At 42.3% G+C, this 17,096-nt stretch overlaps 2 protein-coding genes across 4 annotated transcripts; both read left to right on the top strand.

Annotated features, from left to right (window-relative positions):
- Positions 1–1,471: 1,471 nt before the first annotated feature.
- On the top strand, positions 1,472–15,605 carry borcs5 (BLOC-1 related complex subunit 5). Of its 2 annotated transcripts, XM_030053868.1 has the most exons (6): positions 1,472–1,483; positions 7,451–7,452; positions 10,382–10,818; positions 11,082–11,225; positions 11,620–11,777; positions 12,582–15,605. In XM_030053868.1, the coding sequence occupies exons 3-6, from the start codon at positions 10,761–10,763 to the stop codon at positions 12,813–12,815; spliced, it is 594 nt and encodes a 197-aa protein (XP_029909728.1). In that variant the 5' UTR covers positions 1,472–1,483; positions 7,451–7,452; positions 10,382–10,760; the 3' UTR covers positions 12,816–15,605. The 2 variants fall into 2 exon arrangements, with proteins under 2 accessions (XP_029909728.1, XP_029909727.1); XM_030053867.1 differs by lacking the exons at positions 1,472–1,483; positions 7,451–7,452 and having other exon boundaries at positions 10,368–10,818.
- rlig1 (RNA 5'-phosphate and 3'-OH ligase 1) lies at positions 2,748–9,187 on the top strand. 2 transcript variants are annotated; one of them, XM_030053865.1, is made up of 7 exons: positions 2,748–2,966; positions 3,778–3,895; positions 4,375–4,470; positions 4,678–4,794; positions 5,499–5,696; positions 6,599–6,768; positions 8,238–9,187. In XM_030053865.1, exons 1-7 carry the CDS (start codon positions 2,871–2,873, stop codon positions 8,436–8,438), a joined length of 996 nt encoding a protein of 331 aa, XP_029909725.1. In that variant the 5' UTR covers positions 2,748–2,870; the 3' UTR covers positions 8,439–9,187. The 2 variants fall into 2 exon arrangements, with proteins under 2 accessions (XP_029909725.1, XP_029909726.1); XM_030053866.1 differs by lacking the exon at positions 3,778–3,895.
- Positions 15,606–17,096: the final 1,491 nt, after the last annotated feature.

Raw genomic sequence — 17,096 nt, 5'->3', positions numbered from 1 at the left:
TTATCAGGGTTAATTAGTGGAATTTCTTGCTTTATCAATGGGGTTGGGACCATCAGTTGTGTTGTGCAGAAGTCAGGTTACTACACAGCCGACAGCCCTATTGGACAACTGTTAAAATTCATATTATGGCAAGAACCAATCAGCTAACTAAAGAAAAACGAGTGGCCATCATTACTTTAAGAAATGAAGGTCAGTCAGTCCGGAAAATTGCAAAAACTTTAAATGTGTCCCCAAGTGGAGTCACAAAAACCATCAAGCGCTATAACGAAACTGGCACACATGAGGACCGACCCAGGAAAGGAAGACCAAGAGTCACCTCTGCTTCTGAGGACAAGTTCATCCGAGTCACCAGCCTCAGAAATCGCAAGTTAACAGCAGCTCAGATCACAGAGCAGATAAATGTCACACAGAGTTCTAGCAGCAGACCCATCTCTAGAACAACTGTTAAGAGGAGACTGCGCCAATCAGGCCTCCATGGTCAAATAGCTGCTAGGAAACCACTGCTAAGGAGAGGCAACAAGTAGAAGAGATTTGTTTGGGCCAAGAAACACAAGGAATGGACATTAGACCAGTGGAAATCTGTGCTTTGGTCTGATGAGTCCAAATTTGAGATCTTTGGTTCCAACCGCCGTGTCTTTGTGAGACGCAGAAAAGGTGAACGGATGGATTCCACATGCCTGGTTCCCACTGTGAAGCATGGAGGAGGAGGTGTGATGGTGCGGGGGGTGTTTTACTGGTGACACTGTTGGGGATTTATTCAAAATTGAAGGCACACTGAACCAGCATGGCTACCACAGCATCCTGCAGCGACATGCCATCCCATCCGGTTTGCGTTTAATTAGACGATCATTTATTTTTCAACAGGACAATGACCCCAAACACACCTCCAGGCTGTGTAAGGGCTATTTGACCAAGAAGGAGAGTGATGGAGTGCTGCGGCAGATGACCTGGCCTCCACAGTCACCGGACCTGAACCCAATCCAGATGGTTTGGGGTGAGCTGGACCGCAGAGTGAAGGCAAAGGGGCCAACAAGTGCTAAACACCTCTGGGAACTCCTTCAAGACTGTTGGAAAACCATTTCAGGTGACTACCTCTTGAAGCTCATCGAGAGAATGCCAAGAGTGAGCAAAGCAGTAATCAGAGCAAAGGGTGGCTATTTTGAAGAAACTAGAATATAAAACATGTTTTCAGTTATTTCACCTTTTTTTGTTAAGTACATAACTCCACATGTGTTCATTCATAGTTTTGATTCCTTCAGTGAGAATCTACAATGTAAATAGTCCTGAAAATAAAGAAAACGCATTGAATGAGAAGGTGTGTCCAAACTTTTGGCCTGTACTGTACGTACAGCTACAAAATATCATCCACATCGCATATGATGTCTTCCTGTGCCTCTTTCTCTCACTGCCTCCACACAAAGTCCTCAACATGGTTGACCTGGGGCCTGTTTGTAGTGCTTCGGCCCTGAATGACTGGTGTTCAGTTTTCTAAGTAAGTGCTTTCACGTGTGTGTCTCAGGTTTTCTTATAACCTGATGTGTTTTATATTTTGAACATAAGTGGCCATGCTGTGTTTAAGGTATAATTACAATGAGTTCAAGTTTTGTCACATTGGTTTAAGCATACACTACTCACAAAAAGTTAGGGATATTCGGCTTTCGGGTGAAATTTCAGGATGAACCTAAAATGCATTATAACCTTTACAGGTGAACTTAATGTGACCTTCTGTAAACTTTTGAATCCACATGTCCAACTGTTCAATGTTTCAGTACTTTTTGCACAAGTTGCTGTTCTCTAACAAGGAGCTTAACGGCAAAATTCACATCAGGTGTTTGATCCATGAATCAACCAGTAAATTTCCTGGTTCAATTAGAATTGGTATTTAAACAGTCCTCCTCATCATGCTGTTCACATGTTGACATCATGAGACCAAGATGACACGTCAGTACAGAACTGCCCTACACTTTGTGAATGGTACAGTGACAAGGCCATGCTACCTGAATAACATCATTAATCCAGTCATTGTGCCCCTGTATGAACAACACAGGCCTAATTTCATCTTCATGGACGACAACGCTCCAGCTCATTGAGGTCGTATCATAAGGGAACTGGGGAGACTGGGGTACCTCAAATGGAGTGGCCTGCACTTTCTCCAGACCTGCATCCCATAGAAAACCTATAGTATCAGCTGAGTCGCCGTGTAGAGGTTCGGAGCTCTGTACCCCAGAACCTCAATGTCCTGAGGGCCGCCCTTCAAGAAGAGTGGGATGCCATGCCTCAGCAGACAATAAGTCGACTTGTGAACAGCATGAGATGTCGTTGTCAAGCTGTAATTGATGCTCAAGGGCACATGACAAGTTATTGACACTGACATTTTTTGTTGTGGTATATCCACCACTGTTGTTGGCTTTTGTTTCAAGAAATTGTTTGAGATGAGGAAATCACCAGTGTATGCTTCTACTTAAATGCCCTACTTTCATGATATAATATCACTGTAGCGTGAACTTTTTCCATAAATTTCACCCAAAAGCCAAATGTCCCTAACTTTTTGTGAGTAGTGTATGTTCTTAGTGTGTAAACAATCGAAAATACTGTAATGTAGAGTAACTGGTAGCTCAGCTCACTACATTTTACAAGTAGCTTGCCCAACACTGGCTGTAAGTGGCAGAAACACACTGTGCAGCGCGTTGACCGCCTGGTTTTTATTAAAAAGAAGAAGAGGAAGAAGAAACAAGCGGGCGGGGCAGTGGAATAGCGCATGCGCAGATCAATGAGCATCATCTCCAACGCAACGCAAGTTCAGCGCGAGCAGATGCAAAGCCCTGGACAGCCATTCGCCACCGAGACGTTCAAGACATATACACGAACATATGAAGATGCGGCGTCTCGGCTCAGTTCAGCAGAAAGTGCCGTGCGTTTTCCTGACGGAGGTGAAGGAAGAACAGTCCAGAAAACGCGAGTGGCAGGTCAGTGCGCAGCGGCTCCGCGGCCGGCAGGGAGAGAGAAGGCAGCTCCGCCAGCAACATGTCGACCCACACGGAATAACAAACCGAAAGCAGCACATCATGTCCGGCAGTGATGTGTCTTAGTGCCGCGGTGACGGACCAGCTGTAGCTCTGTGTTATTAGCTGTGTTAGCGGGGAGAGATGAAGCCTCTCATGGCTCCCAGAGCCTCCACATGTTGAGCTTTGACAAAGAGCTTCTCCAAGCAGAAACACAGAGATGAGCCCGGCTCTCCTCTGTCTCACCGAGCTGCCGATTACGGGATTGAGCAAATTAATCTCTCATTTTTGGCTGTAGGAGACAAACTGTCTGTAAATAACATACCGAGTAGAGTTTGACCAGTTTATTGGTTTAGTGTTTTAGCAAATTTACATCTGTCTATATCCTTATCAGCATTCTAATTATTAGTGTTGGTATTATTGCTAGTATTGTTAGTATTGACAGTAATAACATTATTTAATGACAGATGTCTCCATGACCATGTGTTCCCTCTCTTATTTTGCATTTGCAATATTCTCTGTGTTCATTTTGTTTGTTCAGATTTGATTTATTATAGTAATATAATTGATTTATTATAGTAATAGTAGTATAGCGTAGTAGTATAATAATAATAAGTTTTAAGATTTGAGGATATTGTACACAGTATTGGCTATTGACAGAGTCGGCTGAAAAAAGACTGAAATGAGTGTGTTGTCAGTCCATATTGGTTGAACTGTAAAGTCAGTTTTCCACTTGAACAGAAACCACAGTGCTTAGTGTCCCCTCTGTCTTCAGCCATTTCAGGTGGTTGCCACTGAAAATGTGAATCCTGTGGCGCTGGAGTCTAATATTGCTTGTGCACTTGCTACTGAGAAACTAGATGGCACCTGCTGTTATGTTACAACTTATAAAGGTGAGCAGTGCTGAAATGATGAGGCAGTTAACAGAAGATGAATCGGTCATATTTTCATTTTTGAAAAGCTGCTTTTCTGTCTCATCTCCTTATGAAATGACATAACTTTATATGAGAATTTGTCCTAATTCATTTTAAACATTACCGACTGAGCAGTTCATTGATAAAATAATTGATAGATTAATTCTCAGTGAAAATAATCATTAGTTTGAATAAGCTTCAAAATGGCAGAATAATCAGCACCATCAAATAGCTGCAGGTCGAAGCTCTTCAGCTGCTGGTGTTGCAGTGCAGAGGTTCAGTGTCCAACCTCATGCAGCTCTGATTGTACAGAGCATTTTCACACATACATTGCTATTGATATTGGTGTCATGTTCCTGCAATATTAAATGATGAATTCAAGTGTTCTCCTCTAGTTGCTCATTTGTTTGAGTTGCTGATATCGTGGCCAAACTGAGCGAGTTCTTCCTTCTCCGTAGGACAGCCTTACCTTTGGGCTCGACTTGACAGAAAGCCCAACAAACAGGCAGAGAAAAGGTTCAAGAAGTACCAGCATGCTCACAAGAGCTGTAAAGGTATTGTAATTGAACTCCAGCTTATTAAAGTACATGTACTTACAGATGTGGTCAGAAGCTCCCTCGTGTCCTCAGCAGTTCTCAAACTGCGTCAAGTGCCTTTGAGGACACAAGACAAAACGGAGGGGGATGACTGCCATCAGTATATTTAAGGAAACTTTTCTACTTTTTTGACCTTCCTGTTCACATCTGTTTGTTATTAATCAGGTTTCACATGGAATGTACCAGAAGATTTTAAGACGGTGCCTGAGACTTGGATCCCAGCCCACAGGGTCAAATATCACAACAGCCATCCAGTCCCTGATGAACATGGACATATTCCAGGTCCTGCAACCTTAACATATTCTGCCTTGGCCACTCAGAACAGAGAAATTATTGTTTTGTTTTTTATCTGTTGGATTATACCTGCTGTTTCTGAGGTTAAAGGACATGTCCAGCATGACAGGAGATCCCAATGCAGAAGCATCAGCTATTGAAAAACATGGGAATCAGAAATATCCTAACTCTGAACACATTTTCAGACGTGTTGATTTGCAAGAAAACGGTTACTGGAATTTCTTTCAAAATGCACAAGTTTATAGCCTCATAATACCGTTGTGGTGCAGCTTTTCAAAATGAGATGGCAGCTTCTCATTCACAGTCATAAATTACCTTTATCGAATGAAGTTAAAGCGTGGAGTTGTTTTCTGTGCATTGAAGTGTGTGAGCCTGAGACGCTTGACATAGCTAATTAAAATTATCTTAATTTGTGGCGTGTTTGTTTGAAAACTGCCACAGTTGATAATAAAGAAGATGTAAAATATAAAGATATAAACAAAAACTCGAATGATGACTTGCCCTTCAAAGCTGGACAAAGTGATTTCTTACCTCTAGCGGTTGTTGCGAGCTTTTGTCAGTTTGGTCGACTAAAACCAGTCGTCTTGAAGAGACTTTCCAGTTGGCTTTACATCGTTGTTACTCGCACATTCTGGTCATTATTGATGCATTTCCTGCTGCAGAGGTCCTGACTGGTGCTTTTCTGTGTCCAGGCTGGGTTCCTGTGGAGAAGGACAACAAGCAGTACTGCTGGCACGCCTCTGTGGTGGACCACGACGCCGCTGTCGCTCTGGTTCTCAGACCCAGTGCTGAGGAGGAAGACATGTTGGAGATCGTAACGGTCCAGCTAGCTGAGCTCATGGAACAGACGCTGGAGCTCATTGGAACCAACGTCAATGGGAACCCCTACGGTAAATGTGATGGGACTTTTGCTGTCATAGTCAGGGTTAGTGTCATATTGATCAAACAAAAGCCTAATCCCACAATCCTCATTCCAGTGACAATGCAATTGCAGTGCCCTTGAGAATGGTTTGGATTGAGCTTCCTAGGGCTCAGTTGTCCCAAACATTTCATCTTTTAATCAGAATTAAACCGATTTTATTGTCCCTTTTTTCAATCCAGCATCAAGCTTTTGCTTTTACAGAAAATTAGATAGGATCACTATAATCCAGATAAAAGATCAAGATTCCTGATGATTCTGTAAATAGGCATCTATCTTACCGTTTGTTGGACAGTTAGTGTTACAGCACTTTCTTAGGCAAAAGATAATTTAGTTAAAATTATATAGACAGTTTGTATTTTACTTGTATTCCCTTATCTGCACCAGCTCACAATGAGTGACAAATCAAATTCAGAACTCAAAGTCTGACAGGATGGCAGCAATAATTCAAATCCAAACTTGTCATTTCTCTATAAACATATTTCAGTTCCACCACTGTTTATTGTAATTCCCTTAATATTTGGGATTAGGATTATCCTGTTGTTTGGAATCAGAATGATCCAAATCTCAGTCTTTCTATTTCTGAAAAACACAGAAACAGCATTTAACATGAATTAGTAGTAACATGGAAGGGCGCAAGGCGGTAATTACGCCTAGGGCAGCAACATAGGCAGAATTGCCACTGTACGTCAGTGGGAATACACTAAATAATTTTTGTGCTGACAATGGTAAAGATGTAAAGATTCTGAATATCGATCCAAAATATCAGCTAAAAGTATTGGCTTTGAAAAACCTGGTCACAGCACGATGTGGGCAGTGGCTCTCAGTGTCGGTCTCTTGTGGCGTTGAATCTGAAGCCGCCTCTCCTGACAGGACTGGGGAGTAAAAAGCAGCCTGTCCACGCCCTGGTGTCACATGGCAGCGTGCGGATCAGGAAGCCTCCAGCAGTGGACTTCCAGCAGCTGCGTGCCTGGTTCCAGGAGAGTCCAGAGGGCCAAGTGGAGGGCATCGTCTGGCACTGCGGTGACGGCACTCTGCTGAAGGTGAGACGACTCTACCGCCATGCAAGCTGTCAGCCAGAATTCAAGACTTCTTTAGACCTCAGCATGATTTTAGCAGAGTAGTTTTACTTTTTCAGGAGCTGCATACACCCTGTAAGCTGCTGCTTAAAACCCACCTATATAGGGTTTATGTAAAAAAATTCATTTTGTTCTACTGTTAAACTTGTGGTGTCTCTTAAGTGTGGAATGGGATTTCTTTTGTTGTTTTGTTTTGCTTTACATTTATTTTTATCATTATATATTGGTGGGAAGATATTTTTGCAGTCTTTATTTTTGTTTATTATTTTTTTTAACCTTTTTGGAACAGTGCTTTGAGAAAGGTGACTTATGCCCCTTTTCCACTAGTACCTACTCGGCTCGACTCGGCTCGACTCAACTCGCCTCGACACAGTTTGGCTGGTTTTCCATTTCAATTGAGTAGCACCTCGCCGTGGGTGGAGTTGTCATAGCAAGGCGGCGCACCATCCAGCTCCCTCTGGATTCTTTGGGCCGCCACCAAGCACAGAAAAGTCTCCACGTCTTCATTTGACCGCGGTAGCGGTTTGCTTGCCATTTTCCGACTTTGCCAACTTCGTTGATGATCAATGCGCACGCTCGCTGTTGCCGTTTTTTTTTTTTTTTGTTTTTTTTTTTTTTTTTAATGTCAGGTTTTGTTTTCGTGCAGGAGTCGCTCTCATGTGTCATCGCTCCCTGTCCAATCAGTGGCCTGCACGGCGTTTACATCACATTTTTGGCTCGACTCAGCTCGCTTGGAACCCCGGCTGAGTAGGTCCTAAAATGGGACCTGCTAGCAGCTACTACCACGTAATGGAAAAGCTCTCAAACCGAGTAGAGTCAAGCCGAGTCGAGCCGAGTAGGTACTAGTGGAAAAGGGCCATTATTTGCTACTGAGCATGTTTTCTTGCTGCTTTAATAACTGATGGTTATCTGTGTAAGATGGAGTACATAAATGCATGCCGTGGGGCTGGGCGATATGTCAATATTCTATCAGTATCATGATGTGAAACTAGATATTGATGGGGATTTCGTATAATATTGTGATATGGTGTAAGTGATGTCTTCCTGGTATTAGAGGCTGCATTTACAGTAAAGAAATGCAATTCTCTGCATTTATTGCTGTTGTAGCTGTTGTATTATTGGTGGACACTGTAGCGATCACTGTCCATCAAAAATCTCTTGTGTGTAAATATCTCAGCTCCAGTGATCATCCATACAGTATTGTCACAACATCAATGTCGAGGTATTTGGTCAAAGACGTCGTGATATTTGATCTTGTCAGTATAGCCCAGCATTAGCATGCTGTTTGCTTATTTTTACATGTGACTTTGGTTGCCTGTGTTGAATGCTGTGCTCTCTGTTCAGAATTTGCCTGATATTTTGCTTTCCTGAGTGGCAGCAGCTCTTTTTTAACGTTAACAGGTTTTTTAATGTGTTCTGTGGTGTGTTGGCAGGTTCATCGTCACCATCTGGGGCTGAGCTGGCCAGACGGGGAAACTTTTCTGGGCACCAGGCCGGTGCTGGTTCAAGTTGATGGGACAGTTGATGAGTACATCAGCAGCAAGGACTTGTTCACATCCTTCCTCGTGCTAAACGGACGCTACTTCAGCCGGCTGCAGGACATTCAGTTTGATGCCCAGATCCAGTCTGACTGAGTGGAGAAGGAGAGTGTCACACCGCAACTTATGTGTTTACAGATTCAGGATTTGGCAATTTGCCAATCCTCTTAACATTGCCAGTCGCTGATTCATATTGCTGCTAACAATTCAGTGGAGGATGAAAGCCTGTTAATTAATGCTTCAGCTCCACAGTTAGATGTGTAGACCAATTAGGCACACTGAACACAAACCTCAGGCTTAAATCCACTGACGGTTTTATCTGACCATTATTAGGCGAGGCTGGACCTGCAGTGAGAGAGCAGGTTGAAGACGCCCCAGCCTCAGGAGACACACAGCTGCTGGACATAATGGCTGCTGTGGGATCAAACCTGGGACTTTTTGGTTAGAAGAGGACCCCAAGCCATCAGGCCGCTCTGCAGCACTTAACAGTGAAGTGTGTTCCAGTTGTGAAGGCTGTTTGCCTTTCACTGTGTAGAAATGTTTACAGTTTTAGGGCGAAATGAGTGACCAGAGGAACTGTAAATACGATTTTAAGATGACGCAACTTAAAATATACTGTAATTAAATATAAAGTTACAGCTCTTATATTGCTATGTGAAGAATAAATGACTCAATGTGTAAATATGTAGATTTTGGTCACCGAAGTGTGTTGAAATTACAACCTGCTTTATTAGCAGGTGCAAGGAAGCACAATTCATAATAACCACAAATACACAAAAATCGAGCTATGAGCTACACCACCAAACACATTTTTTTCTTCAAATAAATAAAACTACTGTTGGGGAAGAATATACTGTTGGCATATTCCTACAAACATGTTTGCACCATATCACAGCTTTACTGCAAGTGTCTTCTGCTGGCCTGCTTGTGAGCAGTTATTAATATTTGTACTATACTGTTATGTTATTACATATGATATGATATTCTTCATTGTCAACGGGGAAATTAGGTGACTTAGTGTTGTATTATACTTCATCATATTTGTCCTACTTGAGATCATTTAGGGTGTTCGAATCACCCTCCTGGTTGCAGTTGATAAATTCAGAGACACTCAAATGAGATTACTTGATTCCGTCACCGATTTGCTCCAGGAAATAGTGCCATTTGTCCCTTAGAAATAAGACTACATGCGTTTCACAAGTGCCTTTAATTTGGAATAGATGTTTCCAGTTGTTTGTGGGTCTGCTGGCCTCCATCCATCAGTCCAGCGTGGGACATGATTTTTTAAAGACATTCTGTCTCGTCTCTTCCTAAAACACCACGAACTGACCAGCTCAGATATAGTCCAGTAATTTTAGGCCATAATTGGGGTCAACCTAGGACAAATTGCAAGAGAAACAAACTCAACTGATTTTGTATCCTCAGTTTGTCCTGAGTGAGGGAAAAAAGTCCCAAGGAATCCCACTGGTGGAAAGTTTTGAAAATCACCTGTATATGACCATATAATACCAAAAAACACTGTTTTTAACACAGGGGAAAGGGGTTCAAAATTTGACTTTCATATATCACTATAAAAATTCACAAGTTGATTACACACACAAAGACAAGAAAAAAAGTCAATTACAAGTTCTTTGAATTATTCTGTTTACACATGCATATCACACATTATCTGATTTGATATGCGCTAATAAGGAATATAAGGAATAAATGCCAGAAGAGACATCTGTTCTGGCATTTATTCCTAATTCCCCTCACTCAGGACAAACTGAGGATACAAAATCAGTTGAGTTTGCTTCTCTTGCAATTTGTCCTAGGTTTTTTCATATAATGACTGGACTAATACACAAACTGACCAAACTGTGGGGACTGATAAACTGATGATGATCTGGGATCATCGATCCCAGATCAATGCGCTGTTAAAACGCTGCTTCCTGTGCTGGACGGGACATGAACCGGTTACCGGCCGGCCCAAGACAGACGAAAGTGAGTCTGCTCATGTCGGGTCACATGATCAATATTTACGGAAGTAGTGTCATCAGCCTTTGCTCACCAATCACTACGCTCTGTTTAGCCGCTTTTTCAAATTAGATCATTGATTAAAATAAGTTGATATGTTTATATGGATGGCGTATTACTTATGTACAATCAGGAAGCAACTTAACACTCACTGCGAACTTTCAGCGGTCGAATTTGAACCCGCTTGTAAATGTTAGCGAGGGCGTTTGACAGCTAGCTAGCTGACGACATAGCTAACGGTACTCGTGACTTTTGAGTTTTGTCCCAGCAGTCACTGTAGTCTCGCTTTTGGTCACTCGATTGCGCTTGGACATCGCTTGGAACATTTCAGCTTCATCATTCGACATTCAACATATGTTTTTGTCTTCTTTGGTTGATTAAAGCTAAGCGCTAGTGAGCACTATGGGAGCCGAACAAAGCGGAGACTCGGAGCACAAACACTCTGAGTACAGCTCGTCAGGTGAGCTCTCCTGACACCACTGGCGGATTACGTTGCTGAATTGTCATTTTTATTAGAGTTTGCTCAGATAAACCAAAATTGGCCGGCTTCATTGGAGCAGGCCCATTTGAATCAAACGCACCTGTATGACGATGCACTTTGAAAGCTCCCCATGAATCACTCCACGGTGTTTTTATCTTGGATTTGTTAGACTTTGTACCTCCTATGATTTGCTTGTGCCATGGCTAGAGTGACAGTAAGCCTGGACATTTTGTCATTTGCAGTGGTGCCCTCCCCAGCGAAGCAGAAAGCAAAGATGGATGACATTGTGGTGGTGGCCCAGGGGACGCAGTCAATGCGCAACATCCACAACGACCCAGATGTGATCAAGCTTCAGGAGATCCCCACCTTTCAGCCGCTTCTGAAAGGTAACTGGAAGTGTCCCTCAGGCTGACATGGCGTCTTCGCTCTTCCTCAGCAGCATGCAGACAGAATTCATGGCTAAAGGCAGCCACAACATTGACCCCTGCAAACACGCATGTTGTGGACAAGCTCTCTGTCAACCAGGACTCCCTTATTCTCAGTCACAGTGATAGACAACATCTGTTTAGCTTCATATCTTATACATCTATCTGCCTTAATTTCTGTTTTCAATGGTGCTGATTGGTGCCAAATCACTCAAACCTTGACTCAGCTTTCTGGGTGCACTCTCCAAATAAAACAAGGGCTCGTCATCCGATTTTGTATATTCTGCATATTGGTAATCACCATGCGGTTTGCACTGTGTATCCACTGAGGTATTTGGACTTCACATTTTTACAGGAGTGCTGAGCGGCCAGACGTCTCCCAGCAGTGTGTGTCTGGAGAGGCTGGACTCGGCTCAGGTTCTGCTGCTCTGCATTCGCTATCAGGACCACCTACACCAGTGTGCCGAGGCCGTGGCCTTCGACCAGAACGCGCTGGTCAAGAGGATCAAAGAGGTGAGGCTACCAAAACGCCGCAGTGGACATTTGGCATGCAGAATTTCTCACCTCTAAGAGTCTTGTCAAAATTGGACCATTAGGTATACACAATATTGCTGATGGTAATGAGCAATGTAAAGCTGACATTTTAATTTTATTGATTTATATACTGATTTAAACTAAGCAAGCTTGTTCCAAAGTGCTGTACAAAAAAAAAAAGCGAAACATGAGAGAAGACCTACACCATAATAAAAGCCCTTAATACACATAAAACTAGAATAGTAGAGAACATCACATAACATAAAAACAGATAACCAAATAAGACTAGCAGTGTATATCATATTAAATGATTAGGCTATATGCCAGCATTAGAAAGTGATTTTAAAACTACCAATAGACAAGCACACCTCTTTGCTGAAAGAAATTGTCCGATTTTTTTTTTGTGTTTTATTTTTAAACGCAATAATTGATGTCAAAAGATGAACTGGCATATTTCTGATTGCATATAAAAATCTTTCTCAATTTTTCTTGCCTGATAAATAAAGTCACATGGGGTTTGGAGAAGTGTGTGTTGCAAATTCATATGTTCATCAGACTGTTTTGGCATCTGTCAATATATGTTATAGGCTTTTTATTTTCACCTCAGTCATTCTTTCTCCCTTCCTCTCCATGTATTTTAAAGGTGCCTGTGTGGGCTGCTCGTCCTGTAGATTCTTGGTGTATGCAGCCCTGTTTTTGGTTGTGTCTTTATGTGTGTGCCTCTTACTGCTTGTCAGAAGTTGATCACACTCTCTCACCTCCTGTCCTCCTGTTTGCTCCCAGATGGACTTATCAGTGGAGACCCTTTTCAGCATCATGCAGGAGCGCCAGAAGCGCTACGCCAAGTACGCGGAGCAGATCCAGAAGGTCAACGAGATGTCCATGATCCTGCGTCGCATCCAGATGGGCATCGACCAGACGGTACCGCTGATGGAGCGCCTCAATAACCTGCTGCCTGAGAGCGAGCGGCTGGAGCCCTTCAGTATGAGGTCGGACGGAGATTCTGCCACCAAGTAGCCTCTGTACCACAAATACAGCTCCTAACTACACACGCCTCCATGTGCATCCCGTCCTCTCCCCAGAGGGAAGTGCAGGTCCGTCCAGCTGTGGAGATTTCAACCCTACAATCCCAAAGCTTCACTAGTGGAAGCTTTTTTTTTTTTGTCACAGTAAAGGTGAAGCTTGGCTGTCAAAAAAAAAAAAAAGTGTTGCTCTAAACAGCCCTCCACCCTTCAAGCAGTTCTTTCTGAGTATTTATTCACTGAGGGAATCGTTTTTGAGCTCACATGTTCTTTTTCAGCGCAGCCCTACTTCACATCTCTGCATGTACTCACAGTCAAACCTCCAAGCTTGCCAGTACAACCACGAGTCTCTGTTGTTGCTGCCTCACCAAAGCAGTCGGTGGTTTTTCACATACCTTGCTCAAGGGCACACTAACAGTAGTTGCTGAGGGCAGGAAGAACATTATGTATCCACTGCCTGCCTAGATCCCAGCTGGCTCAAGGAATCAAACCAGCTTTCATCACGGTGTAGGCCAGGTTGTTTTTTTTTTTTTGTTTTTTTTTTTTAAGACAGTGGAGAAACATACGCACACTTGGCTGTCAGAGCTGAAATGAGGAACAAACACCTTAAAAACTGCTGCAGGTGTACTGCAGGTGTAGGAGACTCAGATGTGCGTAAGCAACATGGAAGAATCATCGCAATCTCTCTTTGATCTGGTGCTCTAAAATTTTACCCTGATCTCAAAGGTGTTTGAGAACTTGTAAGTGGGATAAATTTTGTTCCAAATGCTAATATTCCGAGGCACTCAGCCCCTTCCATATGCCGTGGCTTGCATATCTTTTGAAGACCCCTTCCATGAAAGGCTTACATGCAGATTAACCACTTTTAATTATGTTGTTGTATCCTATTGGGAGCAGCATAAGCTGCTACGCCATCATGCACTGGAGCAGACGAAAAGGCGATCACACGAGGAGCAGGGAAGTACACTTGGGATAAAAATGAGAGACTTGTTTTACCACAAGACTGTAAGGACAGAAAATTGTCAGAAATATTCTCTTCGCGGTACCTTGTGAAATACATGATGCTGTGGAGAATGGTTTGCTTTAATTTATTTGTGTAATTCTGCTCAGTGGGTTTTGTCAAGCCTGCATATGTAAATCTTGTGTGTGTAGCTATGAAGGAGGGGATGTGAAACAGGACTGATCATGGTCTCCCACTTAAAAAGCAGGTGACTAATTTGTTGCTTACTTGGAAAGTTTTGCTCTGTAGACTTAATTTTCTCAGTATCGGGACAGTACAATTAAAAAAACAAAACAAAAACTGACTAAAATGACACAGCAGCAGTGGGACAGAGTGTGCAAGTCCAGCAGGTGGAGCCAGAGATTGCCCAACACAGTCTCTGGCTCACTGACACATAATTATGAAGTTCTGCTATCACTTGAATGCAGAGCTGCTTCTAATGAATGGATCAGGTAGGGGCTTCAGTGTTGAGAGCCCTGTGGCAGGATGGGTGGCTGTAGCTGGACACACACTGGATATTGCAGGAGTCCTAGATACCACAAATATACAGGGCAGCCTCACAAACCACTCGGCCACCATCCTGCCATTCCCTTTACTCTTGCCATAGCTTCAGAAAGTCTCAGTGTTTCGTGTCCACCTAAACTGAACCATTAATTTACTGTTAACATCATCTGTCACCTAGCAAGGTTAGGGAAATGAATGTAAACACTGTCTCATTGTAACCTTTCATGAAGCTCATACAGATTTTACCATCATTTGCATGTATTGTGCAGAGATGATTTTGCAAAAAGAGTGTTATTTCTTATTTTGTATTTTTCTTGCTTGTCTTTTACATGGTTTAGCTCCCGTGCAGGCACCTGGATTGCATGTCAGAGAAAAGGGACAGGGTGTGCTAGTCGATATTGCATTCATATATTCACCTGGAAAAAAAAAAAAAAAAAAAAGCAGTTCTGAGTCAGACATTTAAGGATTCTGCTTAGAAAGGATGCAGTGCTAATAGCAAGTGGCTTTTCATTGCAGGCGGCTGTGCAGAAGATGGTGGTGTTTCCAGCAAGGCCGGGCAGTCTGATTAGAATGATTTTGAACATTTTTGGCTTTTTCATTGGTGTATAAACAGTCTGAACTCTTTCAGTTACACCTACAAAAGGGTCTCCTTTTGCTTGGCTTGCTTTGAGGTACAGAATTAGTCCAGTTCATTGACATAAAGGACATAAGGCAGAAACAAGTTTTCTTTTGAATTTAAAGCAGAAGCTCCTTTGATATGTTATCGCCTTTCATGTGTAAATTAAAAAGGGTGAAAAATGTCTTAAATTGCCTCTGGGGTATTGTTTGAACACTGGAACTGAAATGGAAATGGTGGAGAGAAGGTGTTAAAGTTCCTCTGAGTCTTTCGAAAAAAGAATAGCTCCTGACGCTCAAAGCTGGATATTAACGCCACAAGATGATACAATACGATTTACCACCAGGAAATTCATTCTCTGAAATGAAAGAGAAATCCAATTTCCCCTGTATACTTCTCATTTGAATATAAATCAAAAGCTGGTTTGCTCCCTATTCCCTTCCTGTTTTGCCCACTCAAAATTGGAGCTGTACTAATGAAAAGAAGTCTGGGAGTCTCATCTCTGTCATCTTGTAAAGATGAACTAACACTGGGCATTTTGCATTCCTGTGTTAGAGTGTAATTTTCGGTTCCAAGACAAATTGTTGAAATGTAACTTGAATGTAATGTAATTACTATTATTAGATATTAGAAATCTAACAATGAAGTTCAACAACCTATTAAAACTGACTTTGTTTTGAGTCTGACTCGGGTCAAATGAACAACACAGTTCTTTGTATTTGAATCTGCTCGGTTTGGAGTTCATCAGATCAGAACAATTCAGATGATGTGAGCCAAGTTGACACCACAGAAATGAAATCTGACATGACTTAGGAGATGTTGTTTTGTTATTTCTAAACTCTCACATTAAAAGTAGTATTTGGCCCTGGTCTGTTGCAAGTAAGAGTAAGTAACCTGAGGAGAGGCGTCCCTTAGATGATTGTCTGTATTGACAGTATTGACTTTCATGCTGTAAAATTACGTAGTGCAGCTTTTTAATTTGACACTCAGTCACCTCTAGTGATAGATACTAGCTGGATCCTCCCTCTTGAGTTGCAGCCAAACATTATCCCTCTCACCGGAGACATGAATCGCACCTCAGACCAGATCTATCAACGGACATCTTATAAAGTACTTTGTTGCTTCATTGCACAGTCCTGTCCTCAAGGACACTGAGCTGTTACAGCAGACCGTGAGTGACGTGTCCCAACGCTGAAATGCCACTGCTTCAGCTGTCTGTTTCACATTGTTTTATGAGGATACGTCTAATCAAAGCAGGAGCCCATCAGAGCATCTGGAGAGAATTTGATTTCACTCATATGGTCTCCACATTACATACAGTGTAATTAAGAGCTAATGTGTTTGCCTACTCCTTTTTCTTTAGATAGGCTGTTTCTGGTGAGGCCAGAGGTTTGCTCAGCTCAATGTCTTAAGGAGGCTTCAGTAGAAAAGCACCTATTATGATTTATAAGCCTCATTCCCATGTCCCATGTCATTATTTTGTTTTTAATTAATCTTAATGATGTTTTGCAAATAAAGGTAGTTTAGTCAAAAGAGAATTTCTTGGATAAATGTGGATGAAAGTTCAAGTCCTTAGAACAGTCTCAATACTATAACCTGACTGGCCATAAGTACCAGCTCCCTGATGTTTAATCAGATTTAAACATCTTAATTCAATGTTTTTCCTCATATGCATACTAATAGAGGAACTTTTTAACTCCTATTATAGGGCCTCTTGAACCTGTAAATGGTGTCTTATTAACTGCCAGGCCAGTTGCAGCTGCTTGCAGTCTGTGGGTGGGTGACATGAATGGGTTTCTGTTTAGGTGCCTTTTAGCCGGACACTGAACCCCCAGCTGATCTGCAGAGCTGCTCATTCAGTAAGACACGATGTAGATCAGGGCAGCTCTTGGGGCTGAATGTACGAGTATGTGTAATACTCCCTCTGCTGCAGGTACTTCCCAAGCCATTGGTGAATAACAGGTCGCTCTTCATTGACATGTTCAGTCGAATAAAGGTTGAAGAATAACCCTACCAAAATGAATAAGCCAAGGATAATGAAGGATTTTTTATACCAGATGCAATATTTAAACTGTGTAAGGACATGCTTTTGATCAAATGTAGGACAGTGAGAGACTCAGATGGTGATTCAGTGCTACCAGGGCTGCTGCCACGAA

This window comes from Myripristis murdjan, chromosome 6 (genome assembly GCF_902150065.1).
Source record: "Myripristis murdjan chromosome 6, fMyrMur1.1, whole genome shotgun sequence".
Taxonomy (NCBI): domain Eukaryota; kingdom Metazoa; phylum Chordata; class Actinopteri; order Holocentriformes; family Holocentridae; genus Myripristis; species Myripristis murdjan.
Note: the sequence above shows the minus strand (reverse complement) of the source record. Positions and strands in the feature narration are given on the sequence as shown.